General features: G+C 43.0%; 2 protein-coding genes across 7 annotated transcripts in view; one reads left to right on the top strand and one right to left on the bottom strand.

The window, feature by feature from the left end:
* The window catches only part of tle2a (TLE family member 2, transcriptional corepressor a), a 29019-nt gene extending 19612 nt beyond the window's left edge, over positions 1–9407 (bottom strand). For all 6 annotated transcript variants that reach the window (XM_079575474.1, XM_079575475.1, XM_079575476.1 and 3 more), the window contains exons 1-2: positions 8807–9407; positions 161–321 (exon numbers count right to left, since the gene is read on the bottom strand). In XM_079575474.1, the coding sequence (XP_079431600.1) occupies positions 161–321; positions 8807–8830 (185 nt within the window). In that variant the 5' untranslated portion in view covers positions 8831–9407. The remainder of the gene's footprint in view (positions 1–160; positions 322–8806) is intronic.
* tle2b (TLE family member 2, transcriptional corepressor b) overlaps positions 1–16440 on the top strand; it is a 245645-nt gene that overhangs the window by 93793 nt on the left and 135412 nt on the right. The gene's annotated exons all lie outside the window — the stretch shown is intronic.

Raw genomic sequence — 16440 nt, 5'->3', positions numbered from 1 at the left:
GGAAAACCTGGAGTGGACAAAACATTGAAACTGATAGAAAAAAATCTGTTGTGTGTTCTAACGCAATCACCCAGCCAAACAAAACCCAGAGTCTGGGTAATCCACGGCCAAAACACTTTGTTATTATACTGTGATATGGGCATCAATTACAGCCTCCCACCTGTGGTACTGGGTCTGAAGAAACTGGAACTCCTCCTTGATGCGGTCTAGAGTTTCTGGGTAGGTCAGTTTCAGGGACTGGGGTGTACCCGACGCTGCGGCCGCAGCTGCCGCGGCTGCCACTACTGAGGCTGAAGACCCCGGGGGCGGCTGCAGAGGTGCCTGAGAAAACAGGAAAAACAAATGAATATCGGCTTTATGTTGAAAGTTGCTCTAGTGTAAAACATCTAGCCTAATTTACAAATGCAAGGATAACCAAGGATAACCAACACCTGCATTTGTCTACAGTGTCTGGGTCAGTTAGACAAAACACACTCGGAGCACAGACCTTTGTAGAAGAATGTGAAAACTGTGAAACGGTTTCCTGAACCTTAAACGAGGAGTATTCCAGTTCAGAGTGAAACGCTTTACACCATTTGTCACACTGCCAGCATACATTTACCCAATCTCTCAATGGCTCAGAATCCACACTCCAGGATCATTCATAATCACAGTTACGTGACGAGACGACGCAATGTCAACTAAAAACCTTGAATTTTGCTTTGCCATTTCAAACGGATTTATAACCCAAATAAAAGAACAGTCTCACCTAAAGAAACACATTCTTTAAACCACTGCCTAAAAGAGACAGAACAGTGTCAGGTATTCCAAAAATGTGTGGCCCGGACAGCTATGGACCCCTCCCCTAAATACTGTGCTTAGTTGCCCCTCTCTGCAGGGTTCAGAGCAATTAGGAGGCTACAACCATAGAGGTAATGCTGCGGGACAGGCGCACAAAGGGGGCTGAGAGGAGGACTAGTGGGGTGGCGAGGGGCTGTTCGTCTATCTGTCTATTTGGCTCAGTGTCAAAATAACAGGCTGAAGAATCTGCTGGGGCCTGGGAGCTGCTTCAAGGGCCAGCAGCCTGTGGTCAAGAGAGAGACATTGAAGTTCAGTGACAGGCATTAATAAGTGGCTTTCAGGAGAATGCTCTGTTAGCAGCAGGTTAATCTGATACAAATATCTGACCTGTAAGGCTAGCCCAGTGCTATAAACTGTCTCGCCAGTGTCAGTTAGGCGCACTTTTTCCTCCCCACAGACATTGACAGAAAGTAAGGAGGCATTTTGTTTTGTTTTTTTGTGTGCATTCTTTACCTGTAGTCTTGGAGCGCTGTCTGGTTCCCTGGTGATTGATAATAACGTAGCCAGCTCCCTTTGGGCAATTTGCTGGCATTTGCATTTAAAGAAATAGACCGTGTTTTGGTATTCTGGTGCGCTGCTTCAATCGTGCCGTGAAGGCTTGAGCCAGACTGAACGGGAAATAGGTTCTACCGCTGTTTGCACGCAATTCTAGTTTAGTCTGTGCGGAGGAAATATTATAATTAGGAAAACATTACACTGGTTTTGTTTTACTCCAAACATTCTGCCATGTAAGGTAACGTTTAGAGACAAGAGGGCGACTGTGTCATGCTTACCGCGCTTTTAGAAAAGATGGCTGAGACTTAGGCTCACTCTGATGCCCATTATAATGTTTTTTGCAAATATGTCAATTTTTTTTTTTTTTTACCTCAATAAAGTAAACCTAATGAAAGCAAAAACAATATGATATACCATGCTGTTATTTGAATTCAAGTTAAATGGATTCATGACATGTTCAGAGACGACATAGAATCATGCACAAATGTAAAAAAAGACTGTTAAAAGTACTGTACTAAACCTTGATAGAAATAAGAGAAGTAAAGGGGACTTATTTATACAAAATGTCAGATATAATTCACCATTCACTTTCCATCAGAATGTGAAAGAAAAGTACAATCAAATCTTCCCAGGCATCTAAGAGCATGCACCGCTATAACAGCTCATTGAGGTGGGCATATCACGATTTCCTAAAGATAGATTTGACATGGTTCTGAGTACCTGAATATCTGAGTAGGTTAAACACTTACCTTCATCAAAAAATTGAAAATTTGGCTCATTAACATGAAAGCGAGCCTGTTGCGCTGTGTTGTATATTTGGATACTGTAGCCTTTCGAACATGTGTTCTTTTGTGTGTTTTAATATTGTAACGGGTACTGTGTGCCTTAAGATAATTTACAGTGTCATTTATATTGTTGTTATTGATTTGCCAAAGACTTGTAAATGTATTTTATGCTTGTATTTTAATCCTTCCTTTACATCTTAGCCAGGGGAATACTCATACGTTTGTTCATGTGTTATATTAAATTGCACTGTGCTCTTTCAGAATAAACCAATCTAATCCAATTCTGGTGCAGTATCTTTATATTGGCTTTAATAGGTAACCAAATCTTCTACTGCACAATGATTGGTTAAAATGGCCTCTCACTCATTCACTTAGAACAAAAGTAAATTTGAGACAATAGAGCTGCATTTAACAATAAATCACAATATGGAGATCTCTCCAAATGAGCAGATCGTCACAGGGATCACAGTCCATTTTTTTAGGTGATAAAACAATTAATTTTGTGTTAAATAGATGACAGCGTATTCGCGATTGATATCTGTACAATGCTACTACAGCATACCTGAGACTTCTATTCAACTGTCAATCCTCAGTATACACTTCGTTCATGTATCCAGCAGTAAACAACAGCCATCATCTTAATAAACCCATTCACCACAACAGTAATAATTAATTTGGTCTAAGAAAAGAGCGCACTTCTCCGTGTTCTACACAGACGTCTGTCACACATTAATGGCCCTTAATTAGACACTCATAATCACAACAACTCGAGTTCAGTGGAGAACCGCTGCGCCACAGTTCAGCCGAGGGAGAGAGGCACTGCTACGAGACAGGAAAATGGGAAATAAGAAGCAAAAAGACCATAGGAGTAGTGCTGTGCCCTCATTGTTCCTCTTTCCAACAAGCTGCTCTCAATCTGTCGGCCAGATCCCCCCTCGTGCAGCACACAGACACACATACAGACACACATACACACACACACTCGCCCCATCTACTCCATACGATACACACAAAGATGCGCACAACCCTCTGATTAAACACCAAGCCCTTCTCCTCGCTCACACACCAATTACTCTTCACAGCAGAAAAAAACAAGAGCACCAAGGCCATTTTATAGAAGATAGAGCAAGGAAGAAAGAGGATTCTCTATCACTTTACTTTTTCTAAATTACATCCTTCTTTAGCTGCGGTGTTTGTGTCTTTGTGGAGGCACAGGTGAGAGGAACCAGAGCTCAATATGGTACAAGGATAAAAATAAGTTTGAATGAAACGTGAGCACTCATCAGGTTAAAGAGGAATCGATGTGTAGTGGTTCAATTGGTTAATAGCTATGAAAAACAGATGGCCTGAGGTGTAGGATTGATTGAAGGAAGAAAAAGTTAAACAATGTTAGTAGTAGCTGGCTCGTTGTAATAATTGTTAGGGCTGCACAATTGAAAAAAACTTGAGATATATGTGGGCTATATTGCAATAACGTGATTGTGATATTTTACTAACCATTTCGATACGGTTCCATTCAATGTTAACACAAGTTGTAAGTAATTTGTTTTTCCAACAAATTGTGTCAAAACAAGCCAAAAAAAAAAAAAAAAAAAGATCAGTCAAACAATCATAGAAATAGTAAGGAAACCATCTTTACTAGGTGAATACGGCTGATCCTGCACTGGCTACACACCAAATACCAGCCCCTACAGGCAATGCTTCTAATGGTGTAAAGAGGATCATCATTTACTAAGTGCCTTGGCTTCTCAGAAATGCAACCAAACACTCATCCCCGGCAACTTCACCGCCTCCCATAAACGTCTGCTCACCACGCACCAGCCAAACAGCTGATCGGGCTTTAATGTCGAAGGTCAACCATGGGTCTGACCCCGTGACCTCCGGCGATGGATCCAGTTCCACCTAATCACCTGATAATCCCAATCATGTCTTTGCTGCAAACAGGCGACGCGGCATCTGCCCTTGAACAAAGCTTACATAGACGGAAATCTCAGTTACACAATTACACACTAGATCTTTGTGCAGTCAAGCAATCCTGTGTGTGTTAATACCAAGAGAAGATTTTCTGAGATGTGCCCAAGTGGAAAGAACAAGTCTGGTTCTGATATGATTAGAGATCATCTGCTTACACAACTGTTTAGACAGATCACAGGAGGTGTTGGGTCATTTCCATTGCACAATGCATGTGGGGAAAGCCACAGCTAAAATGGGTAAGGATACCAAGTGTCCCAGAATAAAAGAGGGAAGCCTGTCACTTTCGATGTCCAGGCACGCGCACGGACTAATCTGCTTTAACCCGCAAAAGCCTAAGTCAATTGCAATGATTAAATGAGGACCTGATGATGAAGGGATGAGAGTGGAAGCGCAATGAGTTGTCTATGGGGATTTTAACCACGTCCTTCAGTGTGCAATACAGGGGGCAACAATCCAATCACGACCTTAGAAATCCTTAGAAATCAGAAATAGCTCAGCAACTTACATAGACAAAGTATTACATCTCATTAACAACTTTATGTCCAAACCACTGTATTTGTGTAACCCTTAATTGACCAAACAGTAACAACCACCGAAACATTGAAACTTGAATGAGGTAACACTAATTAGACCACAAGAAACACTTCCATGACCCAACATCCTCTTCTTACACCCTACCCTCCCTCCATTGCACACATGCCCCCACATGTCTGCTCTGAGCCCTATGAGAGCGCATGCACACTAGATTTCCTCAAGTATTTACAATGCACTTTACTCTGTTCATCAGAGGAACAGCCGTATCAATGAGAACCACAGGATGTGTGTCATCACTCAATGACCCACACTGATGCATAATTTGCTAATGGAGAAGCTACAGGGCTGTAGTTGTTTAATGTGCCCCGAGAAATCCATTCTTTCAGTCTTCCCTCAAGAGTGACAAGTTGTGTTTTTTGTGGTTTCTCCGTGGTATTTCTTTTTAACATTGATGGTGTGCAGTGGCAGAGTGGTTAGCATTAGCTCCCCTGTGTTGAGGGTTGTGGTGTTGCTTCTCAGAACAGCTGACTCTTGAGTTCTCAGAGGGAAAAGAACGAGTCCAACAGAATAGTACAGATTTAAATATCGTTTAAACAGTTTGAATATCTGCATCAATTGGAGGACGTTTCACTTCTATGTTTAGAAGCTTCTTCTCCCTCTTGTTGAATGTGAGACTGTTTAAACCCAAGCTGTGTGTGTTTGACCATGAGATGGCTCCTGCCTCCTAATTAGATGACGACAAACAACAATAAAGCAAGTGCAAGTGGCTTGGGTGTACATTCGGAGTAGCTTCGATAGAAGGCCTTTCCGTTTATGCAGGTTTGGGATCACAACAAAGAGTAAACTGGATTCTGAATAGGCGACTATGTAAATGAGCACTTTTAGAGAAAGTTGTCACTGATGCAAAGATGCAAAGAGGAACATGTCATTTTGTATGTTGTTTACAGCCAGTGAACCCCCTGCCTTTTTAAGAACTGTTTTCATCTCAAATTTCCCTTCTCTTCAGCGGGCAAGATGCAGTCTTCACTGCCTGTTCGATGTAGCGCAGCCCATTAGTCAGGCCACTAATTACACTGCTTACCCAGAGCCTAACATCACAGTAAACACCCACCCAGCCATGTCTCTCTTTCCCTCTCATCTCAATACCTCCGGGAAGGCACCCACCAAGTTCAACACAGAATGGGCTTCTTTCACCATCATGTGGATGCGACCGTTAATTAAATTGTTAACAAAATCTAGAGTGCATGTAGATTTTAAGATGGTGAAGCTCGACCAGATAGTTTAAAGCATTACTAAACCTTTATACTCCAGCATGTAAGTTAACATTGAGACCAAGATTTAAAAAAAAGGTATGAAGTCACTAATATATGTACCGTTGTCTGTTCAGTATTGTTATGCAGACAACATATTAATATAAACATCATCATTGTGAAAGTGGATTGCAGACGTGGCCAGGTGATTTGCATTGTTCCAGAGGCATGCGGTGAGGAAGAATGACACAGCGCTGTGGCCCCTGCTGCTAATCTCCCAGTGATTCCTGCACTAGAAGGGAGGGGTCTGCCAGGCACCTGTTTTCATTAGCAAACACACATCTTTCTTTACCCACCACCACCGACTCATTCCTCTCCCCTCTTCCCTACCCACAAGCCTCGTTATTCAAATTTCCCTGCTGTCACCCCACATTAGCAACGTGCCACAGTTTGCCTGTCAGCTGGCTTAATTGCTGGAGGTGCTTTCTTTTTATTAGGTAACCCCCCACACAAACACACATACACTCCCTACTGCTCGCTTGTTCCCTCCAAACACCAGGCACCTTTGCAACAGCGCGCTAAACCAGAGCTAACTCCAGCCCGGTTCCACCTCCATTTTCTTCTAGTGCTTTCTTCGAGTGTCTAGTGAGCTCAGTTGATCAATGGCCAATCTCTAACTGCTGAACACAGTGAGGGTGATAAAGAGGGAAAGGAAAGTTTGAATGGAAAGAAAGCATGCATTCATTATTTCCAGATACTGCCAAATTAACTGTCTTTTGCATAATATGATGGCTGTAGTTTTTGCCCATTTTAAATTGATTTAGGCTAAGCTGTACTCTATTGTACTTTTTGTCCACAACTGATGATCCATGGCATCAACTCAACAATATAGTAACAAAGTTTAGGCACAGACTGAAGGATGAATAATACTTCATTAAAGACACTACTGACAACTGTCATCAAGGGTGCTAGAAATATAACAAATGCTACACCAAATGTTCATAGGTTTACTCTGAACAGCTAATTATATGGAGACGAGTATTTATATCAAGATATTGCTACACCTTCAACTTAGCTCCTCCTCAATGAACAGGAAGAGTTGCATTTGCCCATGATGTGCTGTGCATGGCCAATGTTTCACTGACCAGATAGGAGCACGTATCTTAAATAGTTCCCAGCCTCAGCACAGCCGTCTAGCGCAGTGTTTCCCAACCCGGGGTACGGGGAGTTGAGCACTTAGCAGGGGGTGCTTGGGATTATTTCAGATTTAAAAAAAGAAAGTGAAACTTCATAGCATTTCAGTATTAGTTTAAAAGGAAAGTGGAAAGTTAGTTTTAATTATGTTTTCAGTAAAAGGTTTGCTTTTGAGAGTATTTTAGCTTCACACAACACACTACTGAATAATCTAAGCTTAGTGGGTCTTTTTGTAATAATATTTGCAAGATCCACAAGGTAGAGGGTACTCGGAGTATAAATGGGCGACTCAAGGGGTACGCGAGACAAACAAAGTCAGGAACCACTGGTCTAGTGGATACGGCTCAGTGTCGAGGGTTTGGGTCTCTGCGTGTATAATAAAGCCTATGGGGATTATATTTTCGGTCTTTATACATGTTGCAAACCATTTGACTTTCGATAAGTGCGAAACGTTCTGCAACACTGACGTCCTTTCTGCCCAGGATATATGCGGATCATACAATGTGGGTCACACGCCTGTATAAAATATGGGTCATCTCCAGTACAACACCTCTGTATCCAGTGATGACAGCTCTTACCAGTGTAGCATTTCTTGAGTTGTAGCGGCTGGCCTTAGCTGAGTGGCACTGGCAGGAGGTGCAAACAAGAGCATGGTGCTGCACCGAGCTGTGGTCTAGGGTTAAAACAGGGCCACCGCTCACCACATTCCAGTGCGGGCCCGCCACCGTCTGCCCCCCTCCACCCCAGGACGCCTGACCATACATTAAGAAGTGGTTTGGAGTGCTCACAGGGAACACAGGCAAGATGAGAAGGATTGGGTTTACAGTGCAAAACCTCAAAGCCGCAGTCTGCCTTCTCCTGCCCTGCTGCCTCCTCGCACTCCACTACATTCACTGAAAAACATGTGGAAATAACATGCCCTCACCGGGAAGTATAGAATGGAAAACTGGCTCAATTGTAATGGAATTAGAGCATGCAGCCAAACACTCTATAAAATCTTTAATTTCAGTGAGGAATTGATTAAAATGCCATCTACTTCACACTAATCTGGCTGCTTTGTATGGGACGTGAATGTCAAAACACCATCAGGGGCGGAGGTGGTGGTGGGGGGGGGGCAGGGCTGCCATGGCAGAAGGATGGAGATGAGGGTTAGGCAAATGAGGAGGTCTTAATTGATACTTCATACAGCTGGAGCATCAGTGTTTATGTATTTCGAAGTGCTCAAAGGCTCTCCACTCAAACAAATGAAAGGAAACGGAGATGAAAATGTAAATATTTTTGAATGTGGCTAAGACAATGCAAGAAGAAGGCGAACAGAATCAAGCAAAAAAAAAAAAAAACTTTCTGCCATTACTGCCTGTGTTAGATTTTTGAAAACGGCACAGTGGTGTGAGTGTGTCAATTAGCTCGCCTCACTTTCCTGCCCTTGGACTGAAAAATAGACACTTCAACTGGGTCAACTCTATGATAACCTATATGGAGATACGAGGTTCATAGGCGACTCTCTGGCAACTATCAAGAGCATGGGAACTGCGCACAAAACGTAAAAGGAAAGTTGTGAGAGAAACCAAGGAGGATTACAACATAAGTTATTAAACAACGTGCGACTTGAGACCTTGTTACAGGGATTATGATATGTTTTTACTTGCGTATGCGATGCGTAATATAGAGTTAAATGGCATTCGTTTAAAAATATGAACAAATGGGAAAAGCAGTGAACGAGCCCATACTTACCGATGGTCGGTTTTGGGGAAACATTTTAGCCGCCGACTCGTGCGTCTCCCTGTGTGTGTTTTTGTCCTTCTTCTTGCCCTCCTTTGCCTCGTCGAGAAATGTGAGCAGTTGATTCACTATTGTTGCCCTCAGAGCGGCATTTGGCCTGCTTTCAAAGGTAAAGCCAAAGCTAGTCTCGACTCGCTCATTCCTTGCTTCAAGACTCCTTTGTTCTGGCTTGTATCTCCAAACGCACACCGCGCCGCACCGCACCGCGCCGCGTAGCAGCCTATGCGAAGGAATAAAAAACAGCCGGGTCGGGTCGGGGAGGCGAGGAAAGCTAGCAGTTCCCCCCCCCGCGCTTTTTTACCGCGCCCCAAGTCCGTATAACTTGGGGATTTCGTCGGGTTGGATAGTCCCGTCCCGTCCCGTGTGTGCTGCGCGGAGCGAACAAGCCAGAGGAGGAAGAAGACAGTGGGTTTTTCTTGCGGCTTCGGAGAAGGACAAGGCAGCAGCACATTGAGCGCACTCTCTTTTGTCTTGCGCGCTGGCCTGCACTCTTTTCACACAGCACTCCCCACAGTCCCTCACCGCCTCTCACTCCCCCCGCGCCGATCTGAATGGGACATAACATATGAGTAACCTTAAAAGAGAAGGGGGGGTCTGAAGGGACGGTCGCTGCTTTTTTCACTGCGCGTCTTGGTAGACTTTCTTTTTTTTTTCCAGAAATAAATGGTGTCCCGTACTAAATATTGTGTGTGTGATGCTTTTGCGCTAATTGCTTATACTGCCTTTCCACAAAAAAAACAAAAAAAAAGACGTAGTTCCTCTGTAGCGCGTGGTAATTTAGTTGTCTTTGTGAAACGCACGCAATTAAGGACATATAAAATAAAGAGCTCATGTGAGATTATATTTAAAAAAAAAAGTGGAACAATGTGCAGAAAAGGAGCGTAATAAGAAATGTTCAGTGATTGAATGAAATCTCCACGTGGGGCTCGGCTTAGGCACAGTAAACAGTGGTAAAAGGAGCCAATCCGTGTTGAGAGCGCCCACGTGGGGAGCGCTGACCGGTTGCTGATTGGTGAAGATGGGGCGCACGGTGCTGCGCACGTCAATCAGGCAAACTACTGCACTCCACGGGGTTAACCCTTTCCTCGGAGCTGGGGGTGATTGCCAGGAGTTGTGTGGTGGTAGTGGCTGTATCAAGATTCAGCGGTTTTCCGTCCTTTTTACCACATAAACCGTCAGTGCATTAACAGAATGTACATTTCTGCAAGCTGCTTAGTATTGTGGTAGGAATGATCGAGCTATAGTCGTTCCTTTAACCCCTGGACCTGTGTTTTTGTGCGTGTGTTTTTAGCTATAGAGGCAGGAAGACATTTGCTAAATATTATGGATCCTTCAAATATGTTGTGTTGTTTCTGAGCAGTGGCCTACGTTACCCAGACTGGAGAATTATTGCCCAAACTGGAAAAAAAAAAAAAAAAAAAAGGGGGAAAAATTGGTATTCTGGTGGCACGACCCCTTTAGCAGGGCTCATAATTAGAGAGGGGGAGAGATATTGAAAAAGCAATTTCTGACAGTGGAAATCACAACCTGCCAGAGGTGGAGTTGGAAAATATAGATGGGTATGTGCGTAATGCGTATAGGGCCTGTGTGTGTGCGCGCGCGCGCGTGTGTGTGTGTGTGTGTGTGTGTGAGAGAGAGAGAGAGAGAGAGAGAGAGAGAGAAAGAGCTGGAGAGAGGGGAAAGGGAAGGCTGCTAGGGGCAGGGAAGGAGGAGGAGGAGGGAGAGAATAAAGGATGAAGGACAGCGGGGGGGATGCTGAGAAAGACGAGCCGGTAGGAGGGTTAGAGATTGAACGTGCACATGGTGATGAAAAAAAAGTATGTGCGTGGGCTCGTGCGTGCGTGTGTTCGCCAGACGAGCAAGGGGATGGGAGAGAGAGAGAGAGAGAGAGAGAGAGAGAGAGGAGAGAGAGAGAGAGAGAGAGAGAGAGAGAGAGAGAGAGAGAGAGAGAGAGAGAGAGAGAGAGAGAGAGAGAGAGAGAGAGAGCAGAACGATTTTATTGCCATTTCTTTCTATGAATTTTAATGCAAGACGCCGAGCTTCCTCTTCGGATCATGGGATCACATTTATTAAAAAAAAAAGTCACGAGGAATGCAGTGTTTTGTTTGGGTTGTTGTTAGTTGTGGTTGTTGTTTTTTTGCACCGAGGCTGTTTTGCTGAGTGAGGTGGCCACAATTGCGATGTTAACACAGGACAATTAACTGTGGGCCATAGATGAGAGTGAGGGGTGGGACTAGATAAAGACTACTTTCTTGACCAAAAGAAGGACAAAGTTGGATGACAATGGGTGTAAACAATACTCTTCAAACAAGGGATTTGTTTTTAGTCCTGTCATGTGAGGCTGCAGAGAGGCTTATTATTTTCTATCTTTAGTCAAACTCAAAAGAAAGCTGCTAAAAGCTACCATTTAGGATGTATATGTATGTATGTATGCCTGTATGTATGTAGGGTTTTAAAGATATATCGTTATCGTATCGATATCGAGATATGAAAATTCAAGATATCAATATCACAAAAGAAAAACATATTGTTATCAAATTTATATATAGATTTATATATAGATTTTCATCAACAAAACTGCACTCTTTTATGATTTTATGTTTCTGAAAATGCTTAGTTTTCACCCTAACCCATAGTTATATTGTATCGTATCAATATCGAGATATCTGGCATGAATATCGAGATATTAAATTTTCCATGTCGTTCAGCCCCAGTATGTATGTGTGTATGTATGTGTGTATGTATGTATGTATGTATGTATGTATGTATGTGTGTGTGTGCGTGTGTGTATGTGTGTGTGTGTGTGTGTGTGTGCATGTATGTATGTATGATGTATATATGCATGCCTGTCTGTCTGTCTGTATGTATGTATGTATGTATGTATGTATGTATGTATGTATGTATGTCTGTATGTATGTATGTATGTATGTATGTATGTATGTATGTATGTATGTATGTATGTATGTATGTATGTATGTATGTATGTATGTATGTATGTATGTACTGTATGTATGTATGTTTTAATAATTCCACTGATCTATTTTTTTGATACAATGACCTCAAACTTTATGACAAACCTATTTCCACAACATCTTGAAAGATCAATTATGATTCTTTCGTTCACGAGTATCAGACCAATAGGAGCTGCGATTACGGCACTTTGGATGGATCAATAGTCCTGTGTCTCAGGAGGCCCAGAGACGCAGAGTGAAATTCCACTAAGCTCTGGAAGTCATAGCAAAACCAATAAACAATCATTTTTAGCATAAGAATGGAGGCCCTTTCTTCCCTCATCTGCTTGGTATTTTATTATTCACATCACTCCAGCATGTTGCCAATGGAACAGAACAATACAATTCGGATGCTATAAATGTGGTGTAAAACATCTTGAGCAATCAGCTTTTGGAGACACTCCATTGAATCAAAGAGCTGTTGGGGGCCAACCAGCCCAGCAATATTGCAATAATCATACCCGCAGAAATATTCACCTGGAGGAGGAGAGTTCTCTGGAAAAGGGGTCAAGTTGGAAAAGAGCTGGATCCTTTACAGCTGCGCGGTTTGTTTTGTCGACATGGGAAATACGTGCAACTCTACAGCAGTAAATTACAATAAGCCCCTTGAGGAAATATTTGTTAGTCATTTTGGCATTAAGTCATTGCAAAACATTAATGAAATGTGTGTTATGGAAATTACAGAATGATGAAAGGAGCACTGCAAATCAAAAGACCTCAGCATACAAGTGATGACTTTTCAAAAAAAATACCTGATACAACCATTCAGCCATTCGACGTTGCGGTTGTTTGAATATAAATTTAGAAAATGTAACAGTCTTTATGGTTCTCCATAATTTCACCTCTGCATGTCAAAACAGAATGAAAACTGATATGGAGTCATTTGGGAGAAACTTTCCTGTACATTTTTGGGGCTTTTGTGTCCCTCCCAGACACCCTGACTCTCTTCTCTTAATATGTCCCCAGCGAGTGTGAGGAGGGGCCCGGATTGGCTCCTTGGCCCAGCGTGAGCTTGAGTGACAGAAAGACAAGGCCACAGTGTTGTATACCGCCCACCACCCCACACCCCCCTCCATGCTCATTCACCCTGCCCCCCACCCCTCTGTCCCTCATCAGACAAGCTGGGAGACGGCACTGTGATTTATTGGGCTCTGCTCCTCTGGGACCCCCACCACTACTACATCCACCCTCTCCGCGACCACTGGCCCTCCTTCCTCCCCCTCCGCCCCCAGCACCCCCACATGCCCCGGGGGAACGAGGGGTAATGACCCACATCAGCAGCAGGCACGCTCACGAGCACATGCACAGTCGCACACCCACAGCAGAGACACACACAGACACACACTCCTTGTACTGTTGAGGAATAGCACAAATAAGCAACCCGCGAGTCTGACGCTGACACATTTAGGCTCACGGCCGCCAGACCCGAGAAGGCAAGAGCTCCACCGCTGCTGCCGGAAAGTTAGTTCAGCCATGAGACACGGACAGAGAAGTGAGGTGCTATTATAATCCAACAAGGTTCATTTGGTCTCAAGATTTTAATTTCACCTTTTTGTACCTCTCGGCTCCTCATCCCTTGAAATCATTGCTACATGACAATAAACACCGTCACTCGCTGTCACTGGATCGATGAGGCAATTGAATTTCGGCCCCCGGGACAGTAAACCGGGATGAGAGGGCTATTTTGCTTTCACACACCTATGACGCTGTACTGCAGAAGTCGACCTCCAGATGGCGCAGTCGTCTTATACTTCCACAGGTAGGTAAGAAAGGTGTAATCCCAACAACACTGATCATTGGATAGATAGACTGGGGTGTTTCGCAGGACTTGACTTTAACACTAGCCAGTATACTCTCAGTATACTTTGGCAGGCCTGCATCTATAAAGGGAGCTTTGCAAACACATTCTATCAGGTTAGTTTCAGCTGCATCACAATGAAGCTGAATGAAGAGGATCTCTATTGCACCCTTTTGAAACTCTGATGCAGCCCCGGTCGGTTTGTTTCTACACAGTAAGGATATAAAAGCAAAGTGTCACTGGAAATTCCTTTTGCTCGTCTAAGGCAGCAGGAAGGGCATCCGGCTTTCGTGATGTCATGATTTCAAGTCACCTCACTGTCAAAAGGGGAAATCTGAGCCATGGACAGTGTATGAATAACTGTTGAGAATGACCACGACAAAGTGCTCTACACATTTAATAAAAACTAAACACATACGTAAATAAATAAATACAATCCTGTGTATGTGCTCATATTCACAATACTGCATGGCTCTGTTAAAATGATTAGTGAAGAGTTGTTTTGACTCCCAGTTGCATAAAGATAAAGTAAATGAACAGAATTTCCGAAAATCTCTCTTTCAAGTCCGAGCTCACCACGTTAAAACCAATAACAGAACACTGTAAATGGCAAAACAACAAGGAACATCTTTAGCACCAGCTCAAAGTTTGGTCACATCTTCCATGAAAATGAGACATTTGGCAAAGGGGAAGGCTCTTTGGAAAGGTTTGTGTAAACTCAGTTTTAAAGCAAAAGGTTTCAAAGTTGTTATTTGTGCTGGGTTCTTTTGATATGAGGACGTTTCTTTCATTCAAAAAGGCTTCGTCAAGTCAACTGTTTCCTATTACAAGCTGGAGCTTTATGTATATCACATTTTATTCATTTAAACAAAATCGAACACAAAAAACAAAACAACCCTGCATATATAAAATTGCTATTCAGCTCACACTACACCCCTCCCGTCATAATGAGCCCCTTAAAACAGTGTCCTCAAAGACTCATCACTGAGGATAAGTGCATGTGAGTCAGTGGAATATCTATGGACAAGGTCAATGTGTAAATTTCAGGGGCTGATTTTGGATTCCGAGTCTGACTCAGAATGAAGTGGAGAGGTTAAATCTGAACATTGACTTGCAAATGCTTCTGACAGCTCTCTGTGTGTGCTGCCATTCAGTCCCCACAGCCTGACGCTCCTGCAGTCAGACTCCAGTCCTCACAAGAGCAGGAAAAACACACCCGGGAGCTCAATATGTAATTCTATGAATGAAAGAAAAGTTAATATTGCTGAAAGTTGTGGAAGGCAGAGTCAGAGATGTTTTCAATCAATCAAACAATCACATATTGTGACTATAAAACACTTCCAACCCCCAGATCCCACCAAACACAAGGGACTTTCTTGCTCTCTAAATATACTCTCAAATAATATCAAATACTGTACGATGTTAGAAATTTAGAATGAACATTTATTTAGATTATAAAGAGCCTTTTCTTGCAGTGCTGCTCCAACAGTTGTCAATTTTCAGAAAAAAGGTGAATGGTTTTCCTCTTGTTGTTTGTCCTTACAATCCTGGCATAAGACTGCCATCTGCCGGTACGAAAAAATACAACTACACAACACACTCAGAATGTCACACCTTTTCATTTTGTAATATAACAATAAAGACTCAAGTTTTACCAACTTAATAATGTTTGCAACACATAATAATACTTTATTTCTTGCTAATGATTTGCGATTTACAAAACTATAGGCCAAACTTAAACTCAAGTTGAATGAAATTATTTTTGTGTGTGTAAACGTCCCACTTTTCTATATATAGGATATATATACCCCCCTTCTCAGTATTAGTGATAGTGAGTAAATGCAACACTTCGACACACTCACTTGCCGCTCATTTTGACCTACGGCAATTTTTCAATGCCCTGCAAATCCATTCCTGACCACGTGATGTCGCAACTGCACCTTTTACAAATGGTTGGCACAAACTGTTAAAAAGCAATGTGTGCGTTTCACTGTGCACTAAAGGAAGCTCAGAGGCTGCACTTTGTTTTGCTGAGCACCCTTTAACACTCCCACTGTGTTGTCTGTTGGTTTAAGTTTGCAAATACAAATAAGCTCATGGTAGATAATGGGTTTTCTGTGACGGGCTGTAATATAAAATGCTACAATACCTTAGTACCATTCTCTCATGTAAACATGTGACTCAGACATATTAAATGAGATGATGTGCATTAGTCCTGGGACACTGCACACTCTGCTCCTGATGACATCATTCAAACAGTGAACAGGTTCCCCTCAGAGGTCTGTCGAAGGGTCCTGAGATGAAGGCAGGGTTTGTTTACCAGTGCTTGTTGCTACTGTTCCACAGCGGGATACTTTCCCCATCTGCAATAAGTCTCCAAGTCTCTGACTGTAGGGAAAGATGTGGACATATTGGCTGAGGGCAGGGAAATGGTGTGTGTGTAAATATAAAATACATAAATCTCTCCTCAGGGCCACTGGTGGCAGGGGTGAGGATGGCCAGCAGCCAGACAAGCTGCTTCTGCTCTGCTTCTGCTCTGCTCCTGAGCTGCCTGAATGTACCATTCTCCTCTGTGGCCCCAGAGCACAGAGCTGCTGTCCACTACTCAGAGGACCTTCAGAGACCCCGACAGTGTGACCACAGTCCTCAACACTTGGTCACCTCATCATTCACAATATGTAGGTATCTGTGCATGTCACACATATTGTCCCACATTTGAACCACTTAATGTCACTGAATGAAAGGCCGTCTGAGGATGCATGGACTGGAGTCGCCAA

Source organism: Gobius niger, assembly GCF_951799975.1.
Source record: "Gobius niger genome assembly, chromosome: 17".
NCBI classification, from domain to species: Eukaryota; Metazoa; Chordata; class Actinopteri; order Gobiiformes; family Gobiidae; genus Gobius; species Gobius niger.
This window is presented reverse-complemented; position numbering and strand designations above follow the sequence as displayed.